The sequence below is a fragment of the Zootoca vivipara genome, chromosome 4, assembly GCF_965207765.1.
Source record: "Zootoca vivipara chromosome 4, rZooViv2.hap1.1, whole genome shotgun sequence".
Lineage (NCBI taxonomy): Eukaryota > Metazoa > Chordata > Lepidosauria > Squamata > Lacertidae > Zootoca > Zootoca vivipara.
This window is the reverse complement of record NC_142587.1, coordinates 27,547,784-27,570,032: the sequence shown is the minus strand read 5'-3', so window position 1 is coordinate 27,570,032 and position 22,249 is coordinate 27,547,784. Positions and strand designations below refer to the sequence as shown.

Here is a 22,249-nt window from a genome sequence, read left to right as displayed (position 1 = left end):
CTTCTGAGTAGGCGTAGTTAGGATTGTGTTGCTTTTCTCTCCCTCTCTTTCTGTATACATATGTGTAAGGGGGTGGGAAATCAGCCCTGAGTGCTCACTGGAAGGACAGATCGTGAAGCTGAGGCTCCAATACTTTGGCCACCTCATGAGAAGAGAAGAATCCTTGGAAAAGACCCTGATGTTGGGAAAGATGGAGGACACAAGGAGAAGGGGACGACAGAGGTCGAGATGGTTGGACAGTGTTCTCGAAGCCACCCACATGAGTTTGACCAAACTGCGGGAGGCAGTGCAAGACAGGAGTGCCTGGCATGCTCTGGTCCATGGGGTCACGAAGAGTCGGACACGACTAAACGACTAAACAACAACAAGGGGGTGGGCCACCCCTCATCAAATCCAGTTCTTCGAACAGCTCTGACAACAGCGGAGGGGCAGGAGACAGGAAGGAGGAAATGAGCGGTGTGGGGCAGGGCTCGGGCAGCATCCAGGAACACTGCCTACAGCCCGTGATACCAGCAAGGGAGGAGGGGCCAGCAGAGGTTTCTAGTGGGGAAACAGCAGAGGGGCGTCCTTTCAAATTCACCCTGGAACTGTGGCGATCTGCGGCTCGCAAACGCAGGGGGTGGAGATTTGGGGTCCCCAAACCACTCTGCTGGGGGAGGAGCCGAAAAGCGCCGTTGGGAGAATCTGATGATACTCGGTAGACATGTTTTCATGAAGCTCTTGCACTGTAAATAATATTCACAACAAAAGTCTTAAAGACTAGATGGTTTGGAGTGACGTTGCTCGAGGGTAGCCAGCAACCTCCCTGACAATATGCATTTAAAATTTTTAATTAATCATGTGAGACAGATTTTTGCCTCATGCTAATGGGGCTTTGACCAAAGGCAGATCAAGCAGCAGCTAGGCTCGTTCTCGCTGGAACAAAATATGTTCCTTTCCTCCCACGTTGAGAGCAGGCCAGGATGTAGCTCAGGGTTTGTGTCAGAGTTGGAACTATTTATGAAACTAATCCATATTTTTGAATGATTTCCACATCTAATCCTGCAGGACTGTCTATTTGAGTTTTAAAAACAGAAACGACATGATTGGATTCGTGCTCAGATATTGTATTCAGATAGCTCTGAAGGTGCTATTAGATTGACAAGTCTGCAACAGCATATTGTTTAGCAATTTATAGCATTCTGTCATTAGTCTTTGACACAGTAGTACAGTCAACAATCAAAATACAATTTAGCAAAATTTAAAAAGGAGGGAGCCTTGGAAGTCAGAGAGGGGTAGGTTTGCTTTTTAATCAATCCACAGTCCATATTGCTGCTGGATTTTTAACCCTGGTGTGTGTGTGTGTGTGTGTGTGTGTGTGTGTGTGTGTGTGTGTGTAAAAGAAATAGAATTACAGTCAAACCTTGGTTGTCGAATGTCTCGGCTGCCGAACATTTCAGAAGCCGAACGCCAACAACCCGGAAGTAACTGCTTCCATTTTCGAACGCACCTCAGAAATCAAACGGCTTCCGAAGCGCGTTTCTCTCTCTTTTTCAATGAGATTTGCGGACAGCCCTTTGATCCTCAGTTGTTGAACGTTTCCGAAGTCGAACGGGCTTCCGGAATGGATTACGTTTGACAACCGAGGTCCCACTGTAATAGTAATAGCTGGGCACCTGGTTTTGTTTTGATTTGCTTACTGCAACCCTCTACCAGTGTGGTGTAGTGGTTAAGAGCGGTAGACTCGTAATCTAGGGAACCGGGTTCGCGTCTCCGCTCCTCCACATGCAGCTGCTGGGTGACCTTGGGCTAGTCACACTTCTCTGAAGTCTCTCAGCCCCACCCACCTCACAGGGTGTCTGTTGTGGGGGAGGAGGGAAAAGGAGATTGTTAGCCGCTTTGAGACTCCTTGGGGTAGCGATGAAGCGGGATATCAAATCCAAACTCCTCCTCCTCTTCTTCTTCTCCTTCTCCTTCTCCTTCTCCTCCTTCTCCTCCTCCTCCTCCTCCTCCTCCTCCTCCTCCTCCTCCTCCTCCTCCTCCTCCTCTGTTCCAACGGCCCACAACTCTCAGAAGTAGTCCCTCCCCACTTGGGGAGGGGGGTAGTGAGTATGTGGAGAGCTCAGAAAAGCATGGATCAGTACCATAACTGCTTCTATGATGGCAATGCCATCTTTGGATACTATCCAATACGTCTACAGTATTCATGGGTTCTGAACTTTCTTGAGTTTGAAGCCATTTATCTGGTCTGTTGCTACAAATGCTGCTCCCAGCTGTAGTGAAAAAGGAGAAAATGGGACAGTGGATATTATGGCATGAATGTGAGCAAATGAGACTAAATGCACGTACACCCTTTGGGACTAACTCTGTGTGTGTGTATGGGGGGTTTGTCATAGTATAGTACAGTATACTTGGGTCAAAGGCTGATCACTCAGTAAAGTTTGCTTGAGTTCAACTGGCTACAGTTCCCTAACATTTATTCTTTGTCATTCTTTTATTGTGAAAATGGAAATCGTATCTACATTTTGGTTTACATTAATTTAAAACTAACAGATGCACCAAGTAAAGTAGAATGATTAAAAACATGTGTTGTCTTTAACGTTCTAATTAAAAGCGTGTTTTCGTTTGTTTCAGAACCTTCTCGCAAGCGTAACTTTGCTCAAGAGTCTTAACTTTCTGTGTCTGGATCCTGAATTGTGCCAAAGGTAAGTTACATGGATTTCATTTGAACTAAGAATATTTCTCTCTTAAATATTTCTCACTTAAAATTGCTGAACTAATTGTGTCTTGCCTCCATTTCTCAAGTGCTTTTATCATTAGTATACTTAAGGCTGCAACCGTACTGTCAGTTGCAGGATGGTGACTTCTGTCACGTTGCTCGTGTTCACTCTTAAATATGGGGAGGAATCCTTAACTTAGCCTCCTTAACTACTTGTTCCAAGATATAATCAAGGAGGTTTTTAATGTCATGCATTCCTGAGTGAACAGCAACGGAGGCAGTACCAGTTGTGTTACTCAGTGGAGATGGAACCATCTTAGAAATGTCTAGAACTTGGAAAGGATTTCTGTCCTCTCTCCTCACCCTGTGTATCATGGGCGTAGGCAGGGGGCGGGGGGGGCAATTGCCCCTCAGAAGCAAAAGGCTGAGGGGCGCAGCGTGGCGGCCCCAGGCTCCCGCTCCCGGCGCGAAGCTCCAGAGGTGTGCGGGGAGCGTAAGCGGAGGAGGCAGCCCCAGGCTCGCGTTCCCCGTGCGCCTCTGGAGCTTCACGCCGGGAGCGGGAGCCTGGGGCCGCCTCCTCGGAAGACCTGGGAGGCGCGGAGGAGGCAGCCACAAGCTCGCGCTCCCCGCGCGCCTCTGGAGCTTCGCGCCGGGAGCGGGAGCCTGGGGCTGCCTCCTCGGAAGAACTGGGAGGCGCAGGCCACGTAGCCCCGCCCACATTCCCACTGTGGCCTCTCCCCTCCCGCCCCTTGCCCCCCTAATTTTGTTCCTGGGTACACCCCTGCTGTGTATGCTGTCCGTCCATTTTCTTTCCAAAACCACTCCATAAGGTTACAGTTTATGGTGCCTGCAAAATTAACCAAGTCTATGGCGCTGTGGTTAAACCACTGAGCCTAGGGCTTGCTGATCAGAAGGTCGGCGGTTCGAATCCCTGTGACGGGGTGAGCTCCCGTTGCTCGGTCCCAGCTCCTGCCAACCTAGCAGTTCTAAAGCACGTCAAAATGCAAGTAGATAAATAGGAACCGCTACAGCGGGAAGGTAAACAGTGTTTCCGTGTGCTGCTCTGGTTTGCCAGAAGCGGCTTTGTCATGCTGGCCACATGACCTGGAAGCTATACGCCGGCTCCCTCGGCCAATAATGCGAGATGAGCACGCAACCCCAGAGTCGGTCACGACTGGACCTAATGGTCAGGGGTCCCTTTACCTTTACCTTTTATCAAATAATTGGCTTCGCTTCCTTTCTGAGTAGCAAAGTTTGATTATCTATCTGTGCATCCTTGGATTTGCAAATGAGAAAACAGTGTTAGTTGCATAGCTGCCAAGTCTCCCGTTTTTTTTGCGGGAAACCCCCGTATTTTAAACCGTTTCCTGCTGGCAGCCCAGATTGGAAAAAATCCCGTAATTCCCCCGGATTTCCTACCTGCCAGGGAGGCTCCATTTTGGGTGTTGGTGCCACCCGATTTCCGGTGCCTAAACATGCGTAGCGCGGCACCAGAAGTCGCTTCTACACATGTCCGGACATGCGTAGAAGCGACTTCCGGTGCTGCTCTGCCCATGCCTGGGCACCAAAAATCGGGTGGCGCCGGCACCGGAAGTTGCTTCTACGCATGTCCAGACATTCGTAGAAGTGACTTCGGGTGCTGCGCCGCTGCTGATCCCGCATTTTTCAGTGGGAGACTTGGCAGCTATTGTGGTATGATTGGTTATCTTCATCCTGTCACCATAATTCCAAATAAGTAGATTTGTAACACTGGCATTAGTAAGAAGGGAAGCAATTACTCTAGTGCAATTTTTAATAATCTCCGTAATTCAGATAGGAAGATACAATTGACTATGAAGCTGATTGTGCAGGTAGCCATATTCTGAAAGGGAATACCAAATGTTACAAGACCATTATGGAAATCTCTGGTCTGGATAGAGTGGAAAGAAGCAAAATGGATCTGAGGGTGCATTGCACTTGGATAGTCTTCTTCTGGGAAACAAGATGCTGAGAAGTTGAAGCAGCACCAATTAGAATAAAGTGTAGATTTCCATCAACCTAGAAAAATGTGGCTTCATTTTCTCTGGTAAACTCTGACATCTCCAAAAACCCAGAACTGGAAAGGAAGAAGCTTCCTTCTTTTCTCAAAGGGGCATGATCAGCTTGTTTCAGGTGAAAGAAGTTTTCTTTCACAATGGAGACAGACTTAAATTCTGTCTTGTAGCCAGGGGCCATTTACAGGTACCAGCCAGCACCAAAGCAGTGTTATGCTTAAGTTCATTTTGATACAGTTTTTTTTTAAATGATACTGTGAGACTAACCATTGTCATCTGTTGATGAAAGAGATCAGCTCTCAACAGTCTCTGAAGCTAAGTGGGAAAACTGCACCTGTTGTTTCCTATGTGGGCTGCAGTCACGAGTCATATGATTATTATTTTTAAGCAATTCCAAACATAGAACAAATTGCTAGTCCTGTTTTTTATTTATTTATTGTAAGTAATGTTACATGATGGATAGAAATATGATTATGCTATCCCTACCCCTTGCTGAAGTGCCCTTCAATATCATTTAAGAAATCAACTTTTCCTGCCTTATCCATATCATTTATTAAATAGCTGCCCCTGCTCTTTAACCGAGGGGCAAAAAGGCAGAGTCACAATCCAGTTTATTTACATTCCCTTATCCCTGACTCTCAACCTTGCCTAGCTTTCACTAATCTATTCTTCTCTTCTTTTCCTCTTGTAATGTTGCCAAAGTTTTAACTAGCCTTCGTAGCTGTGTTTTTAACTGCGCCTTGATGTTATTCATGCTTATCAAGTTGCACTTAAAGAGACATGGACAGGCTGTGTTTCATTGGCCAGTTGGCAATCCTAACTTCTCTCAATTTCCTCAATCGGATTTATGATTGTGAAAGAAAAGAAAAATTATGAATACTACCAGTTGTGATATTTGTTTTTACGGTGCTTGGATATGCATTGCGTTATATGCGTAGTGATGCCCAAACTAAATAAGTAACTTGATTGTATTGTATCCATGCGAGATTTTCCCTCACTGCCCAAATTGCAATTTTATTTAAACTGTAAAATATCTGCAGTATTCTGATAATACAGATTGGAATACATGTTCCCTTTCAGAGGACAGAAGGGTCGGTAATAGCATTTACAGACAGCAACACAGTAGACTCCCTTAGAAAGTAGGTAATAGCTTTCTAGGGGACTAGTAATCGGGTTTGCAATATTAGAAGTTTCTGAGTTTTGTCCTTTGTAGATAAGATCAAGGTTAAATTTGCACAGTTTAGAAACGAATCCCCCCACCCCCGCAAATGATAGAAGCGCTATGATGCTTCTGGAAAAAGTGAATTGGGAACAGCAGCGGCTCTTTCATGTGAAAATCAATAGGCCAAAAGAACAGATAGGGTCAGATCTCATACACACTTCAAAGTTTTGAGACTGGCAGTGACTTGCACTATGTATGAACCATTATGTGCATGCTGGAGGGGATAACTTCAGCGCACCAGGTGACCAGTCAGGTATTTATTTCTCTTTTCCCTTAAACATAGGACTTAGGGTTTGTAAAGGGATTGTGTCTTGCCACCCTAGTCTGGGTAAAACACTGAAATTCTGTGATGATAGCTTATAGACAGAGGATCAGTGATTCTTCGCCCGACATGGAAATTCCCAGATCACAATGGTCTTGATTTAGACATTGCATTGGAAAGGCGAGTAAACATAATATTCACTTCTGTTTTTTATGCAGTGGGTATTTGCCAACTGTGAAATCCATGGGACTTGGTTGATCTCACACACACACACACACACTCCTTTCCCTTCTTCTTATATGCCACAGATTCTGTTTTGGAGAAGGTACTTCTGCAAGCGGAACTTTTATTTCTCAGTTCCACCCTCTTCTTTCGTTTATATGGAACCTGTGACCAAGTGCGCTTCCTTGCCTTTCTCTGCCTAGAAATGTGGAAGGAAGGACAATGGGCATTCTTAAAAGCTGAATTCCAAGGGATCAAGGAAGGAGTTTACTGGTTTGTTCAGCAGATTGCTCCACAAAGCAGTGAGGAACATTTGGAGTAAGGCAGGACCCATCTTATTAAGTAGGCTACCATGTGACCCTTGTGGTCTGCTCAGGATCTGGTTGGGGTGCCTAATGTAATAATAATAATTTATTATTTATACCCTGCCCACCTGGCTGGGTTTCCCCAGCCACTCTGGGCAGCTCCCAACAGAATATATGATATGATAAAACAATCAAACATTTAAAACTTGCCTTCAGATGACTTCTAAAAGTCAGATAGTCTTTAAGAGCGAGACCTCTTGAAATATTTTTTAAAGTAACGTTTGTTTAATATTTGAAGATAAAGCACAAGGAAGAAAAGAAGAAATACTCCAATACTTACATAGAAGAGAAAGAGAGAACACCTTTTAATTTTGGAACAATCCAATCCTAGGAGTTTACAGTGTTATGTAAAAGAGGTAATTTTATGCCCTGGAGGCTCATTATTTAAAGTACTGTAGACAGATTTGGGCTGACATTGGAACCGGGGAACTGGAAAGTAAAATTTTCCTTCTCGTAATCTAAATCTTCCTGCTCCCTTATAACTCAGCAGAAGAATCTCTCCTTCTCTCCCACGCATCGTGCTAAGGAGCTGTTTGCTATCTTCATCCAAGTCCACACTTTTCACGTCTCCCATGCTATTCTGTATACCTTCCCCTTCTTCTTTTGTGGGTCTTTTTGGGGACTGTGGTCATGTTTGGAAATCGGCAGAACTGTTGTGAGCACCGCCATAAATCGGTGTGCACGGGGCAGTTTTCCAACCACAACAAGATGACATGCTTGGAGGGCCTATCTGGTCCCAGAGAACAAATAACTTGCCTGAGAAAATGAGTACAGCCCTCTCCCCCAAAACAGGGAAGCCCCCCCCCACTTCAAAACCAAAACCAAAAAAAGAATTAAGTAAGAGAGGCAAAACACAAAGAAAAACTCCAAAAAGAAGCACCCGCAGTCTCGGCACTCATTTTGCATCCTACTGCCTCCCATTCATTCCCCAGTGGCAGAGTCCTATCTGAAGATGGCTATCTGGCTTTCTTTAGCCATCTCACCCCTTGCTTTTTCCTGCAAGACCAATTGCAGTTGTTAAGTTAACAGTCGTCAACAGGTTTACCACTCCTATCAGCCAATCACCCATTCCCACCACCCTTCTGAGTAATACCCCTCCCCACCCTCTGACTATACATAAGGGCCTGGTGACTTCTGTTTCAGTGTATCTGAAGAAGTGTGCATGCACACGAAAGCTCATACCAATGACAAACTTAGTTGGTCTCTAAGGTGCTACTGGAAGGAATTTTTATTTTTATTTTTTGTTCCTATCTGAAGAGATTTGGAGGGAGGATGCAAGGTGGAGCATTGTCCTGTTACCTGTTTCTCCCCCCCCTCTCTCCTTGCCACCCCCACCCCTTTTGACCCTTTCTTTTCCAAGAAAGGAAACAGCAGCTGGCTTTCTGGGAAGAAGGCGGGGCAGCTGAGAGCCTTCTCTTCTTTTTTCCAGCCAGCCCAGCCTGCTGCTCATCAAGGTAAATGAAAGTAGGCAAGAAGTGACAACATTTCATTTATTTGTTCATTTTACTTTCTGTCCGGAGGGCTTTGATGGGCACCGAGGGGGCACTGGGTGCTGTGCTGCCCATGGGCGCTGCTTTGGGAAACCCTAGATCTGGTATGAATAACCCATGAAATTGAGGGGGATTCGTTTTGTGGTGCTCATCTCGAATCGTGCCCCCCTACCTGCAATATGTAATGGTAAAAAGCCAATGCCTTTCACGTGGTTGCAATCTTTTAGGCGGTGCCCTTGCTCAGCACTCGAATGTCAACAGTTGTTCACGAACCTGGAAGGGGACGATGGGAGGCATAGCCCTGGGTGCGATAACCTTATAATGGTGCATTACTGTCTCCCATGTTATTGCTTTACTGCAACATAAGTAATTGAAAATGTTGTCTATTGGTATTGCAGCTAGATAAGCTTCCTGATTTGGATGCGGGTGGCGCTGTGGTCTAAACCACTGAGCCTCTTGGGCTTGCCGACCAGAAGGCCGGCAGTTCGAATCCCCGCGATGGGGGGAGCTCCCGTTGCTCAGTCCCGGCTCCTGCCAACCCAGCAGTTTGAAAGCACGCCCAAAAAAAGTGCAAGTAGATAAATAGGTACTGCTCTGGCGGGAAGGTAAATTCCCGCCGTTTCCGTGCACTGCTCTGGTTTCGGTGTTCCATTGCGCCAGAAGCGGCTTAGTCATGCTGGCCTCATGACCCGGAAAAACTGTCTGCGGACAAACGCCGGCTCCCTTGACCTGTAAAGCGAGGTGAGCGCCGCATCCCCAGAGTTGTCTGCGACTGGACTTAACTGTCAGGGGTCCTTTACTTTTACTTTAAGCTTCCTAGGTAACCCTGCTTTCATAAATGTGAATTAATATTTACATCATTCATGCGGGTGATTAGTAGTGGTGGCCCTATAGCAGCCTATATCACAGTGCTTTTCATGTTCCAAATTGCTGGTCTGTTCTTACAAATTTGCAGAGTAGTTTTGTGTTTTACATGCCACACTCACACGTTTTTACGTCCTTTCCCATCCTGCTCTTTTTCATTTTAGAAAGGCTGTGTGAATTCTGTTGCTCCTAGTGCTAGACTTTAGCAGGCTTTCTCAGGCCTGTTGAGCATACTGTATTCCCTTTTCATATTAGATAATAACCTTCAGACTTCACCTTCCGAGGTACGACCGTATTTCCAAAACATTCGAGAACCAAGGCGTGGCTTCCAATTGGCTGCAGGAAGTTCCTGCAGCCAATTGGAAGCCACGGCAGACATTTGGTTTCCAAAGAATGTTCACAAACCAGAACAATCACTTTGGCGTTCGGGAGCCAAAACATTTGACTCACAAGGTGTTCGACTTCCGAGATATGACTGTACTGGGGGTTGCGCTGCTGCAGCAGACTGCAGCTGCAACATTGCAGCCAACAACCTCATTCCTCTTCTTTTCTTCCTCCTCCCAGCGGTCTCCACAATAACATTCAAATAATATACAGTATTTAAATTGGGGGCACTCTTTTCTTACTGCTGCAGTAAACGGTGGGGGTGGTTACAAGCGCTTTGCAGGCTGTTTCACCCAGAATGCCTCACTGAGGAAGGACCCACTCGGAAAACAGAAAAAGAACTAGCAGAGCTGCTGTTAATATTTGTGTGTGTGTGTGTGTTAAAAGCAAGGGGAGAGGAATAATGGGGATAGAATAATGAGGGTGCCATTGCAAAAAGGAGGAGAGGGCAGCAGGAAGAAGAGACGACAGAAGGGTGTTGGTAGTGGCAGAGCTTGCGCTCATCTCCACTTACCTTCCAAGTCCCGGACTGCAGAATCCGGGAACGGCAGCCGTGCGACACCGGAAGTTGCGTTGACGCACTTCCGGTCATGCGTAGATGCGACTTTTGAAGCCGGCGGCGGCCATTTTTGTGCCCATAGAAGGGCAAATCAGAAAAAGAATGGCCACCAGCAGGAGAAAATAACAGAGAAAAACGGGAGACGAAGTGATACGGGGGACCACCAGGAAAAGGTAAGTAAAAACGGGGGTTTCCCGAGGAAAATGGGGTACTTGTCAGCTATGCATCTCCAACAGGGAATCCCTTGTCCTGACCCTGCCATTTACATCCATCCTTAGCATCCTTAATTGAAGGAGAATCTCATTTGTTCTTTTGTGAATCTTTTCTGGCTCTTTATATTGGTGCGTGCATACTGATGGTGTCGCCTATTTCTGAATTGTAGTTTGTCCAGGGGCAGATCAATTGCCTGGGCCTCCATGTGACGTTCTCTCTTGTGTTCGCCATGTATTACAATGCTTTGTTTAGTGATGGGCTGCTGCTTTGTGTTGTCAACGTGGCAGCTGTAGTAGAGGCATCACTGCCCAGATGGGCAGTGGTTTCCCCTCAACAAGAGCTGTTCTTGGTTGCCGCACTCTAGCAAGCTCCATAAGAGCCAGTTCAAGCAGCCACAGGGGAACTGCAGGTAGGACTCCATTGTAGTTGCAGTGGCAAGTCTGTGGACAGTAGACACAGGTGCCTGGTTTGGCTAGTTCACTCCTGAAGGATTCTTCTAGTGTTTCGTATAAACTAATTTAGAATCTCATTTTCAATAGTCTCATTCTGCAACAGTTCCGCCAGTGACACAAGGTCTCAGGTAACAGGTTTTTTACAATTGTCAGGGTATGGCAGTTGTTAAATTTGTTCACATGTTTACTAGCTAGACATGCCTTGTTGGGTTTTTCACCCAGCTTTAAGGTTAAAGGTAAAGGTAAAGGGACCCTTGACCACTAGGTCCAGTTGTGACTGACTCTGGGGTTGCGCGCTCATCTTGCATTATTGGCCGAGGGAGCCGGCGTATAGCTTCCAGGTCATGTGGCCAGCATGATAAAGCCGCTTCTGGCAAACCAGAGCAGCACATGGAAACACCGTTTACCTTCCCGCTGTAGCAGTTCCTATTTATCTACTTGCATTTTGACATGCTTTCGAACTGCTAGGTTGGCAGGAGCTGGGACCAAGCAACGGGAGCTCACCCCGTCACAGGGATTCGAACCGCCGACCTTCTGATCAGCAAGCCCTAGGCTCAGTGGTTTAACCACAGCGCCACCTGGGTCCCAGCTTTAAGGTTATATTTCCTTAAATGGCATCTCACAACATATTAATAAATAACAATAAATAACAAATAACTAAAAACTCCAGATCATTTATTTGTTTTAAAACTACCTCATCTGGGTCTCAAAGCTGTTTGCAGAAACAAAATTAAAATAGCAGCAGCAGTAAAAACTATAATTAAAGTACAGCACCATAAAATTACCCAAAAGAAGACTTGAGCAACAACAACAAAAGTCTCCAAGTCTCTCCTAAAGACTAACAAAGAAGATGCCATGTGTATTTTCTTTTTGGGGGGGGGGTGATTCCAAGGATATGGGGTCACCACAGAAAAGGCTTTGTCCTTTAATGCTTATCAATATAACAGCTCTAAGCAGGGAGCCAGGCACCTTTAAAGCTCAGGCAGGTTCATATACAGTAGGTGGAGGTGGTTATTTTGATAACCTTGACCCACACTTAGGACTTTAAAGATTAATACCAGAATCTTAAATTAGAACTGAAAATTAATTGATACAGAATTCTACTGGCCAGAACGACAGCTTGACTTAGTTGAATTATCACCCATAGAAATAAGTTGAAGATACAGTAATCCGATATAGAAACAACGTTTCTGATTCGGATAAAGTTGTATCTTGTAGTATTTGTGTGTGTGTGTGTGTGTTGTTAAGTGGCATTTCATTGTTTCTCCAGAAGATACAAAGGTTCACAGTTTCTAGGAGGGTTTTTTCCTGCCTGAGAACATAAGCATATATTAGGCGTTTGTGGTTGCTTTTTTTTTTTGGCAGTTTGATATTTATCAGTGACATTCCCCCCCCCAGCTGTGATAATTTTGACAAGGAACATCTGGTTAATCAGTATTCATGCATTCTTCCTTTTAAAAAGCCACAACAGCCATAGTAGTTTAGCACTGAACAGGTTCCCTGCAAGTTATACTCAGGTGCCATAGCAATGTTGCTCCCTGCAGCAGGAAACAGAACTGTGTGCACTTTCTGTAGCACTGCCTCCTTTAATGCAGGGTAGAACTGTGGAAGCTGCATTCTGGATTTGTTCACCCACCTGTCCTTTGAGCCAGTGCTAGAACTTGGGATGACTTGGGAAGTGGCAGAACTTGGGAGAATGAGAACATTGCACATGTAGCTTTAGAGAGTGCCAGTCTGCGCTGTGCATGGTTCATCTTGAGTCAGGACAGAGTCCTAGGATGGCCTTGGAGGCTGAGACTAACTAGTAGGATACGTACCGTAGTAGTATAGTTGAGTCGGGCTGAAGGAGGAGTGGTGCAACAAGTAGAAAAGGTAGTTGGCAGTGAGCCCTGACCTATAAATAGCTTGCATAATACATTTAGATCCAGAATTGGACACGTACGGACTCACTGTTAAGACCGTGTTCATGGAAGACAATCTTATGTGGCTACGAGTGATCGCTAAAGAAGAAGAAATCTTTTCAAGGCTAAAGTCAGCTGGATAGCTCACTTGGTTAGAGCATGGTGCTGATAACGCCAAGATTGCAAGTTCGATCCACGTAAGGGAGAGCTGCGTATTCCTGCATTGCAGGGGGCTGCATTGATGAGGGTCCCTTCCAACTCTACAATTCTGTGATTCTAAGCTTTCTTTGAACAATAGCATATTGGAAGAGACTTCAAGTTTACATTTGACTGGTATCAATTGTACAGTTAATGCTTCAAATAGAGCACCAGATGAGCTGGGAGGGATAGGGGAGCTTCTTGTTTTGGATTGTACAGGAGTGTATTTTTGTTAACTGCTTTAAAACATCTTCACTGCCTCCAAAAAAAAATTGCTTTTGCCATCTTGATGGAATCTGTCTTGCCTTCTCATTGACCTCCAGCACACCTATTTTTCAGAGTGCTTTTTAACTTTCATTCCTCGCTGCTGTCCTACAACTCATGGGCTGAAACCATGCATTTTGGCCAAGGAAAGGACAGCTGGCGATGCAGTGGAGTGTTCGTGTGAGCTGGGTTTATGTTAACTGTTATAAGGATTGGTTAGTTACAGGTAGGTAGCCGTGTTGGTCTGACGTAGTCGAAATAAAATAAAAAAATTCCTTCCAGCAGCACCTTAGAGACCAACTAAATTTGTCATTGGTATGAGCTTTCGTGTGCATGCACACTTCTTCAGATACTGTACATTAAAACAGAAGTCACCAGACCCTTACCGGTATATATAGTGAGAGGGTGGGGACGGGTATTACTCAGGAGGGTGGTGGGAATGGGTGATTGACTGATAGGTGTGGTAAACCTCATAATGACTGTTAACGACTGCAATTGGTCTTACAGGAAAAAGCAAGGGGTGAGATGGCTAAAGATAGCTTTATCATGTATAATGAGATAAGAATCCAATGTCTTTATTCAGACCAGGTCTCTCCATGGTTTTAAGTTTGGTAATGAGTTGCTGTTCAGCAACTTCTCTTTCCAGTCTATTTCTGAAATTCTGAAAGACAGCTACTTTGAGATCTTGTATAGAATGTCCTGGGAGATTGAAGTGTTCTACTGGTTTCTCTGTCTTGTGATTCCTGATGTCAGATTTATGTCCATTTATCCTTTGGCGTAGGATTGGTTAGTTTTTCTGTTAAAACTGGGCAAAATATGGGCAAGAAGGTACTGCGGTCAGATCCCCCCTTTTGTATCAGAATACAAAAATAAAATAAAATCATTCCATGATTAATCATTTCATGATTAATAACAGATTTAAGGTTGAACAATATGATGTACAGAATGCATTTTGCAATACTGTTGCAATATTGTTTTAAAACCATATACTGTATATGCAGTTTGCATGTACAGCTTCTGTGCCATTAGTGGTGTGTGCAACAATCTTTCGTCTTGTAAGGAAACTGCATATTTAGCTTTTGAGGTAGCCCATAACTTAAGGTTTCCTGTAAACAAAGGATATGTAAGTTAGAGTTGCTGATTGCTGTGTCTGTGTGTGTGTGTGTTTGCATTGCATTGCATTGCATTGCACACTTTGATAAAAGACCAGGCTTTTACATACCCAACACCTCCATTTCAGGGGAACAATGTGAACAGGGTTAAGATACTTGACACGGTATGTCCAATCAATGGGTGGCACATTTGTGGGATTTTTTAGTCTTAGAATGGTATCTAACTGTGGAAGAATTTTAAAGGTGAGGGAGGATATAATCCTGTCTAAATTTCATCTGTAGCAATTGTAGACCTTTCTCAGTGTATTTACATTAAAAGAGAGTAAATGAAGTTCGTATTCATAAAATCCATATTCATATTGCTGTGAATATGGTGGTGGATATTACAGTGTACAGATGCTAAATATTTGTAATGTATACCAGGTTCAAATGCACAAACACAAAGCTTTGTGCATGTGTGTCTTTCGATTTTATTGTCTCTGTTGTAACCCCCTCCATTGCTCCAGCGTCAGATCAAAAAGCTGTATATTAATAGTGATGTGGTGGCATGCCAAAAGACATACCGGTATTACACCAGTGGAGAGGAGTATAGGGCAACCTTGAAAAAAGGGGCGAGTGTTTGCAGGTGTGTCTTGATGTTTAACTTAGGCTCCTCCAACTCTGCTAGCCGACTTCTGACCTATTTCTGTGCTACAGTTCTCGTAACTCAAACCATGATTTTGAAGAGATCCTGTTTAGGGGAAAACTTGTTTCACAGATTGCTCAGCCCTGTGAGGTGGGAACATCCATATTTGAAATCCTGTTAAGAGGGAGCTAGTGGCATGTTTCACAAAGTCATGGTGGGAGTTGGCCTGTTTTTGCATAAATTAATAACTGCGCCTTTAGCTTTTTAAAAAATAATAATTATGTGCTGATATGCACATATACCCCTCCCCACCCTCTGACTATTCATAAGGGTCTGGTGACTTCTGTTTCAGTGTATCTGAAGAAGTGTGCATGCACACGAAAGCTCATACCTATGACCAAACTTAGTTGGTCTCTAAGGTGCTACTGGAAGGATTTTTTTTATTTTTATTTTTGACTGATATGCCTAAGTAGACATTCAAAGCTGGGTGCCTTTTCCAGAAATGAATAATACTAGCATCACTTGGAAATTTGGGACCTTGTCCTTGTAGGTGTGATTCCTGTAAGGGAACAGCTGCACATTCCTGCATTGCAGAGAGTTGGGCTCGATGATCCTCAGGATCTTTTCAAACTACAATTATATGATTTTGCCCAGTCACTTTGCTGTAGCAGCAGCAAAGCATTAATATTGCTTTACCATCCATGTAGTTAGTATATAGTCTCTGTGTTTCTGCACTACACTCTTTCTTGCTTGTTCAGATCAGGATCTCTGCTACCGTAGATCAGGTCAAAGGGAATATGTCCACAGATATGTTTAGTCCATAATGTGGTGGCACAGCAATTGTATGGGGCCACACAAAAAAGGAGTTGTGGATTGATTCTGCAAGCACCTTCAAAACTGAGAATAATGTTGGAGGCTAGGCACTCTGCCCATCACAAAATTCTGGCAGTGACCAAATGTGGCTGACTGCTCAGGTTAACAATTATGTGTCCTTGGTTCAACTGAGACTGCTATGTTACATTGCAACTTGTTTTCTTTTTTAAAAAGTTTTGTTTTAAAATACGCAAAATGCTTTTGGTTTTTGTTTTAGTGTTAAGTTTTTTTGGTCGTGTGAGTGGATGCCCTTACGGGGATAACCTAGCAACTGTTCATGCTAACACTGCAGTTGTTAATGGGAGAATTTCAGCTTCCCATGTTCAAAATAATTTAAATTAATCTAAATGTGTATTGACAGTAAGAGGATCCAGAGCAGGCACAATTGTAATCTCCCCGTGGCCAGGTCATTTTATTGACTTGTGGTCTGCCTATTTTGTGATTACTGGGTGTTAGCTCTGCGTGTTAGCTCCCATGGAAGAAACCTTAAAAACTAGAACAGTCCTTTTAGCTAGAGTACAGCTGTTTTGCCTGCTGTTCTGCAATCCATTCCTTCACTGAGCAGATACTTTTGTTGCTGCTGTGTTGAAATGCAAGGTGTTACTGAGTCCATTAAAACTTTTTGTCAGGAAAGCAGGAATGGGGGGGGGGGCTGATATCACTAGGCGTGATGGGGAGCCCAATTCTGCAAATTTGTTAATACATTAAGATTTAATTGAGGAGGTGCTTGCAGACTTACAGACCATTACTGTAGCAACAAAATGCTGAGTGGCGCCAAAACCTGTATAAGGCAGAGGCGAGCTGAGTACATCTGTTCTGCTTTTGAAAAGATAAGTCATTCCACATCAAATCAATGCAAAAAACAAGGGTTTCGTCACCCACCGTCTCGGATTTTGATGAAACTTGGTGTAAACCTGTCACAGGGTCGCTGGCGGCTACTCTAGAATAACGACTCCGACACGTTGCCTTTTCATGCTTTTATTATGTGCAGACTATTTACAGTGCAGAAGCTGTACAATGTACATGTTCTCAGTCTGGGTCAGTACCCCGGAATGGGGATTCCCGCGTCTTTTTCCAACAAAGTAGTCTGGGAATCCCCAATCTCTGCCCCCTTTTCTTCATGCGCAGCTCCGGAACTGGAGGGAGGGGTCTTCTAGCCGTGTTTTCCTGCCTCCCTCTTTCCCTCTCCCTTCCTTCCTCTCCCGGTCGGCGCAGAGGCTCTGGGACCCTGTCCGAGCCCTGCCCTCTACTTCCTGTTTCCCCGCTAGACTCATCTCCTTCCCCGCTCCCGCTTGTGCTAGGAGAGGAACTGGTGGTCACGATGGGAGGGGGCAGTCTATAGCTCCTGTCCCTCACAAAACCCTTCCTTTATGGTTGAAAGAAACACCCTTAAATTTTCCCCTCTATCTCAAACGGTTTTAAATTTTATAGCACTTCAAAGTTTCATGAAATCTGCGTTGACTGTCCCTCTTGAGACCCTAGGCACAGGTACATTCCCCCCCCCCAATAACCAGTGATCAGATCACTTTGAAATTTTACACATCCTCAATAAGAGGATGAGATAGAAGGGGGGAATTTAAGGGGGGGTCCTTCAACCATAAGGGAAGGGTGTACACCAAGTTTCATCAAAATCCGAGACGGTGGGTGACATGACCATGTTGACATGATGTGGAATTGACCCCACAGTTACTTGGATATTGCAAGACAGAGCAAAAGGACTGTAAGCGAAACTGGATATTAATTTTAGGTGCATAGAGTCAACAGAAGCCAATTGTTTGGTGTGATCTGGTGGTTAGCGGGCCTATTGAAATCCCCACAAGCGAAGTACCATCATGGGCGGTAGAAGGTTATTTTCTTATGAAGATGAACCATGCTTGCTACTTGGATGTTTTATCTGGACTTAATAAAGGCATGTTACAGTTGGATTTGGATTTATCCCCTAATGAACCAACATGGACGGCTGTCTGCATGAAAAGAAAGTGGGTGGGTGTGGGTGTGTTATATGCATATGCCTCTTGCTATGACCTTTTATAGCCTACAAACAATATCCTAAACACTAATCCTTAAATCAATTTCTTTGCTCCAAATACCTCCCCATCTTTATCTGCTTCTTGTTTCCTCTTTCTTTGCCATATGCTCTTCTAGTAGCAGTACAGTATTTTTTTCTACGGGGCTCTTTTGGAGATCTTATCAGCCCTTGCGTTGAGTTGCATCACCCCGTTTTAAAAGTCATTTCAGGTTGCAGAAATGTTTTGCATTGTTTTTTTCAGTAGAAGATTAGGAGTGCGGAATTCTGAGAGAGGGCGAGGGTCAAAGGTTCTACATGCTGACTACGGTAGCTGTATAGTAAAGAAATTGTAATGAACTATCCTAGCTGGGGAAAACCAATTGTAACCTGAATGGGGTGGGGATTTCTATGTGCTCATTGGCACTCTCGACTCTTTGTGATTTATGTGTTCCTTCGCAGATGAAAGAAAACAAACAAAAGAAACCACTGGGTTAAAGCTGACCAAAAGTCCAGAGATAGCACTATTATCAATTTATGATGGGGTGGAAGGTTTACGGGCTATGAAGGACTTGCTCACAAATTTATTGACAGCTGCATGAATTATTATAGCTAGGAAGTGGAAGGGGCAAGCGGAATATAAAATGAAAGAATGGTATGGAGAGGTGTGGGATATAGCTATTAATGATAAATTAACATGTGCCATTAAGGTAAGATGGGGAATACGCAGGAGAAATGATTTTGAGGAGATATGGAGGGTGTTTGTAGAATTGGTACTGTTGAAACGGAAAGGGGTCAAACCATTACAAGAGGTGTTGAAATTTTGGGAGGTTGGATAGTTCCAATGGAAGGGTGGAGAAATGACAACAGGTTCATTCAAGCAGTGGACAGTAAAGGATGGGCAATCATATTAGAGAAGTTCGGCAAAATATTTCATCCACACTCATTGTTCAGGTTAGATTTCAAGTAGTATATTATGGGAGTTTCATTAAAACAAAAATGAATGGTTTTGCCGTTCTTAAGTTGCATTTCCTTTCACTGCATCTCATTGTCTTGATTCTAATCTTCACATCCTCCCGAAGCTTATAACCTCTTCTCCCCTAAAATGAAACTAAACTTCCAGCATCTGCAATCAATTGCAGCCCAACAAATTGGATGCAGTGTGATGAGAAACTTTGAGGCAGGATCATGAAGTAGTCAAGCTGTGTGGTGGCAAGGTAAATTTCTGCTTAGACTGTGCCACATGTGCACAAAGTTGTTGGAAGCAGATTAGAAAAAGGGTGGGGGAGACTGATCTGGACCTATTCTATGGGAATGTGGTTTAGTGCTGCCTCAGAAATGTAGTGTTTTTGCTCTGCAAGGATGTTCTTACTTTTTAAAGCTTGCTCTATGTTTTCAATCTTCAGTGGTGAAACGGAGGAGTATGTGCCGTTTTTCAATGAATGTATTTGTTTCATGACAGAGGGACTCCATGAAAGATGACAGAAGAAGTTATTGTTATAGCAAAGTGGGATTACACTGCACAACAGGACCAAGAACTCGACATAAAGAAGAATGAACGCCTCTGGCTGTTAGATGATTCCAAAACATGGTGGAGGGTAAGGAACGCAGCCAACAAAACAGGATATGTGCCATCCAATTATGTTGAGAGGAAGAACAGCTTGAAGAAGGGTTCCTTGGTTAAAAACCTGAAAGACACATTGGGTAAGTCCTTTTGGAGTCTCGCATTAATTCTTTTCAGAAACCAATTATGTTAAAACGCCTGTAGGGGGAACATCATGTCAGCATTGCATATGAAAAGGAGTGTGGATATTTGCTCTTAATTTGGAGCTCATCATTTCAAGCAGCGAAGAATTTGTTTTTGTAAGAAGCTATTTTTGTATTATCAAGAGGAAATGCAAGTAGAGAGAAATTTTCTTTTGCCCTTAATCTGTTTATCAGATTTTCGTGAGAATGCACACGCCACACTCCCTGTTTTTCCCTACAAAAATAAAGACGTTAAAATACGTCACGTGTACCGGTAGCGCCAACACTTTGGATTGTGTTTTTTGTTGGTATACTTATGTCGAGTTGTGCACTTGGGCAGTTGTTGTGAAATTTACAAAAGCTTTTATCTCTTAATGGCCTTCATTTTTTCAATTTCTCATGGGGACTTCACTGATTAAAGAAGAATGACTGGTGGTCCTGTTTTTAGCTGGATTGGTCTCCTTTCATGGTAACTTTCAATTTGTTAGACTCATCTGAAATTTTTGAGTGGTATTGGATTAAGTTATCATTAATATCAGTGGGTCTATTCCAGGTGTAAGCAACCTAAGGCTCGGGGGCCGGATGCGGCCTATTATCCTTCTCAATCCGGTCTGGGAATCAGCATGCGGACGGTCTGGGAATCAGCATGTTTTTATGTCCTTTTATTTAATGTGCATCTCTTGGTTATTTGTGGGGCCTGCCTGGTGTTTTTACATGAGTAGAACATGTGCTTTTATTTAAAATGCATCTCTGGGTTATTTGTGGGGCATAGGAATTGGTTCATTTTCCCCCCTTCAAAATATAGTCCGGCCCACCATATGTTCTGAGGGATGGTGGACCAGCCCACAGCTGAAAAAGGTTGCTGATGCCTGGTCTATTCTATCTTAGGTGTGCTCATTGCATTCAGTGAGTCTACTCTGAGTTGAACTTCCTTGAATACCACTCTATCTCTTCCTCAGCTACCTCCGTGTGGGCTTCTGGGCTTTGTTTTATAGCATGCTGAATGTTCTCTTGTCTTGTACCAAAGTGATGGCGAGAGTTGAATGATCTCCATTTATCCTCCAATTGCTACTTCAGGAATTTCTTTCCTTAAAATTCTCGTTACGCTTTTTGTTCTACCTTAACCGTAAATGGCCTTTGCTCAATTTATGTGATCATCAAAGAAGCCGAGCAGTTCTTGCTTTGTACTTTGAGGATAAATATTGTGTCTCTGAGTCAGAGGTTTTCAATCTTTTTGAGTCCACGACTCCCTTGACCAACTACGTTCTTTCTGCGGCACCCCTGTGGGGCTCAGGAGCCCAGTTATGTCACCCCTTGCCTGCAGAGCTGGCAGCCCCTTGCCCTTTTTTGAACACCCTCCTTTACGGAGTGTTCCCTCAGCCTCCTCTCCTTGAGAGCCCTCTGGGCAGCCGCTGCTGCCACCCCTGGTATCTGAACTTCCCCCCACAACCCTTGTTGAGAGGCAGAGACATAAGAGGGCAACAGAAGAGGGAGGGAAGGAAAGGGCCCGCAGCACCTCTGACCACCCTTCAAGGCACATCAGGGTGCCACGGCACCCTGGTTGAAAATCACTCCTCTAAGTGATGCCTGTTTCCCTGTCTTTTATATTCCTATACCTTTTGTTTGTGTGTTCCTTCCTCTCCACGTTTCTATATTTATTACTACCATTTAGTTGCTGCTATGTTTTTTCCTTTGCCGAATTCAGTTACAGTACTGCCCGCTGGAGACCTAATTTTTTTATCTTTACATGAGTGAGCAGATATGCAAATCTGTGGTGGGAGAGGTGGTACATTTCATGGGATTATTTGAGAATATGTACCAGAAATGCATAGTCTTCCTCTCTCATATGGAATTTCTTATTTATGATGCAACTCATTGCTTGCTTTAAATGTACAGTGGTACCTCGGGTTATGAACACGATCCGTTCTGGGACACAGTTCATAACCCGAAACGGTCGTAAACCAAACCGCCATTTTCTACATGCGCAAACCGTGATTTTCGTGCTTTACACATGCGCAAACTGCGTGCGCGACAAAAATACTTCCGGGTTTGCTGAGTTCGTAACCCGAGGTGTTCGTAACCCGAGTTACGACTGTACTAGGCTAAGTTGCCAAACTTACGCAGTTTTCTGATATCATTTTGCCGTGTTCCTCTACTTCCAATTCACATAATTGGCTGTGGTTGGCAGAATGGAAAAGTAGACAGGATAATGATGCTGGGGTAATGATAATAAGTTTTCCTAGTTCCCCCAATAAATTTTATTGAATCTTTTCATCATACAGTACAATAAAAAAACTAATCTAAATTGAAAGCAAAAACAAAGAAGAGCAAAGAAAATAGAAGGCCCGTCACTCAAAGGTAGATCTCAGTCCTTATCTCTCTCAGAAGTGGGTGGACCCCCTCTCACCTGGGAGCTTTTCTTTCTTCTGCCAGCCCCCTCACCTTAGGAAATCTTCCCTTCCCTGCCTCTCACACAGGGTCCTTCACCAGCCAGCCATCAACGTTCATGTGCAAACGATCCTGTAAAGATGGTGCCCCTATCTTCCTTGTAAGAATTCACCATGCCCCAGCATCTACCAATAAAAATATATGTTTTTAAAAAGTGTCCTTTTGATGACACAAAGCAAGAGTTTTTACCAGTTAAGGTATCATTCCCACCCCCACCCCCCATGCCCCTGCCTGGTATTTCAGTGAACCAGCTTAATTTTGCCTGTTGATAGTGAGACAAAACCCACATCATGATCCAGATCTAGCCCTAGTA

At 44.1% G+C, this 22,249-nt stretch overlaps 1 protein-coding gene across 2 annotated transcripts in view; it reads left to right on the top strand.

Annotated features, from left to right (window-relative positions):
• The window catches only part of NCK2 (NCK adaptor protein 2), a 72,961-nt gene that overhangs the window by 24,885 nt on the left and 25,827 nt on the right, over positions 1-22,249 (top strand). For both annotated transcript variants that reach the window (XM_035114805.3, XM_088667584.1), the window contains exons 2-3: positions 2,614-2,684; positions 19,205-19,446. In XM_035114805.3, coding sequence (XP_034970696.1) covers positions 19,221-19,446 — 226 coding nt within the window. In that variant the 5' untranslated portion in view covers positions 2,614-2,684; positions 19,205-19,220. The remainder of the gene's footprint in view (positions 1-2,613; positions 2,685-19,204; positions 19,447-22,249) is intronic.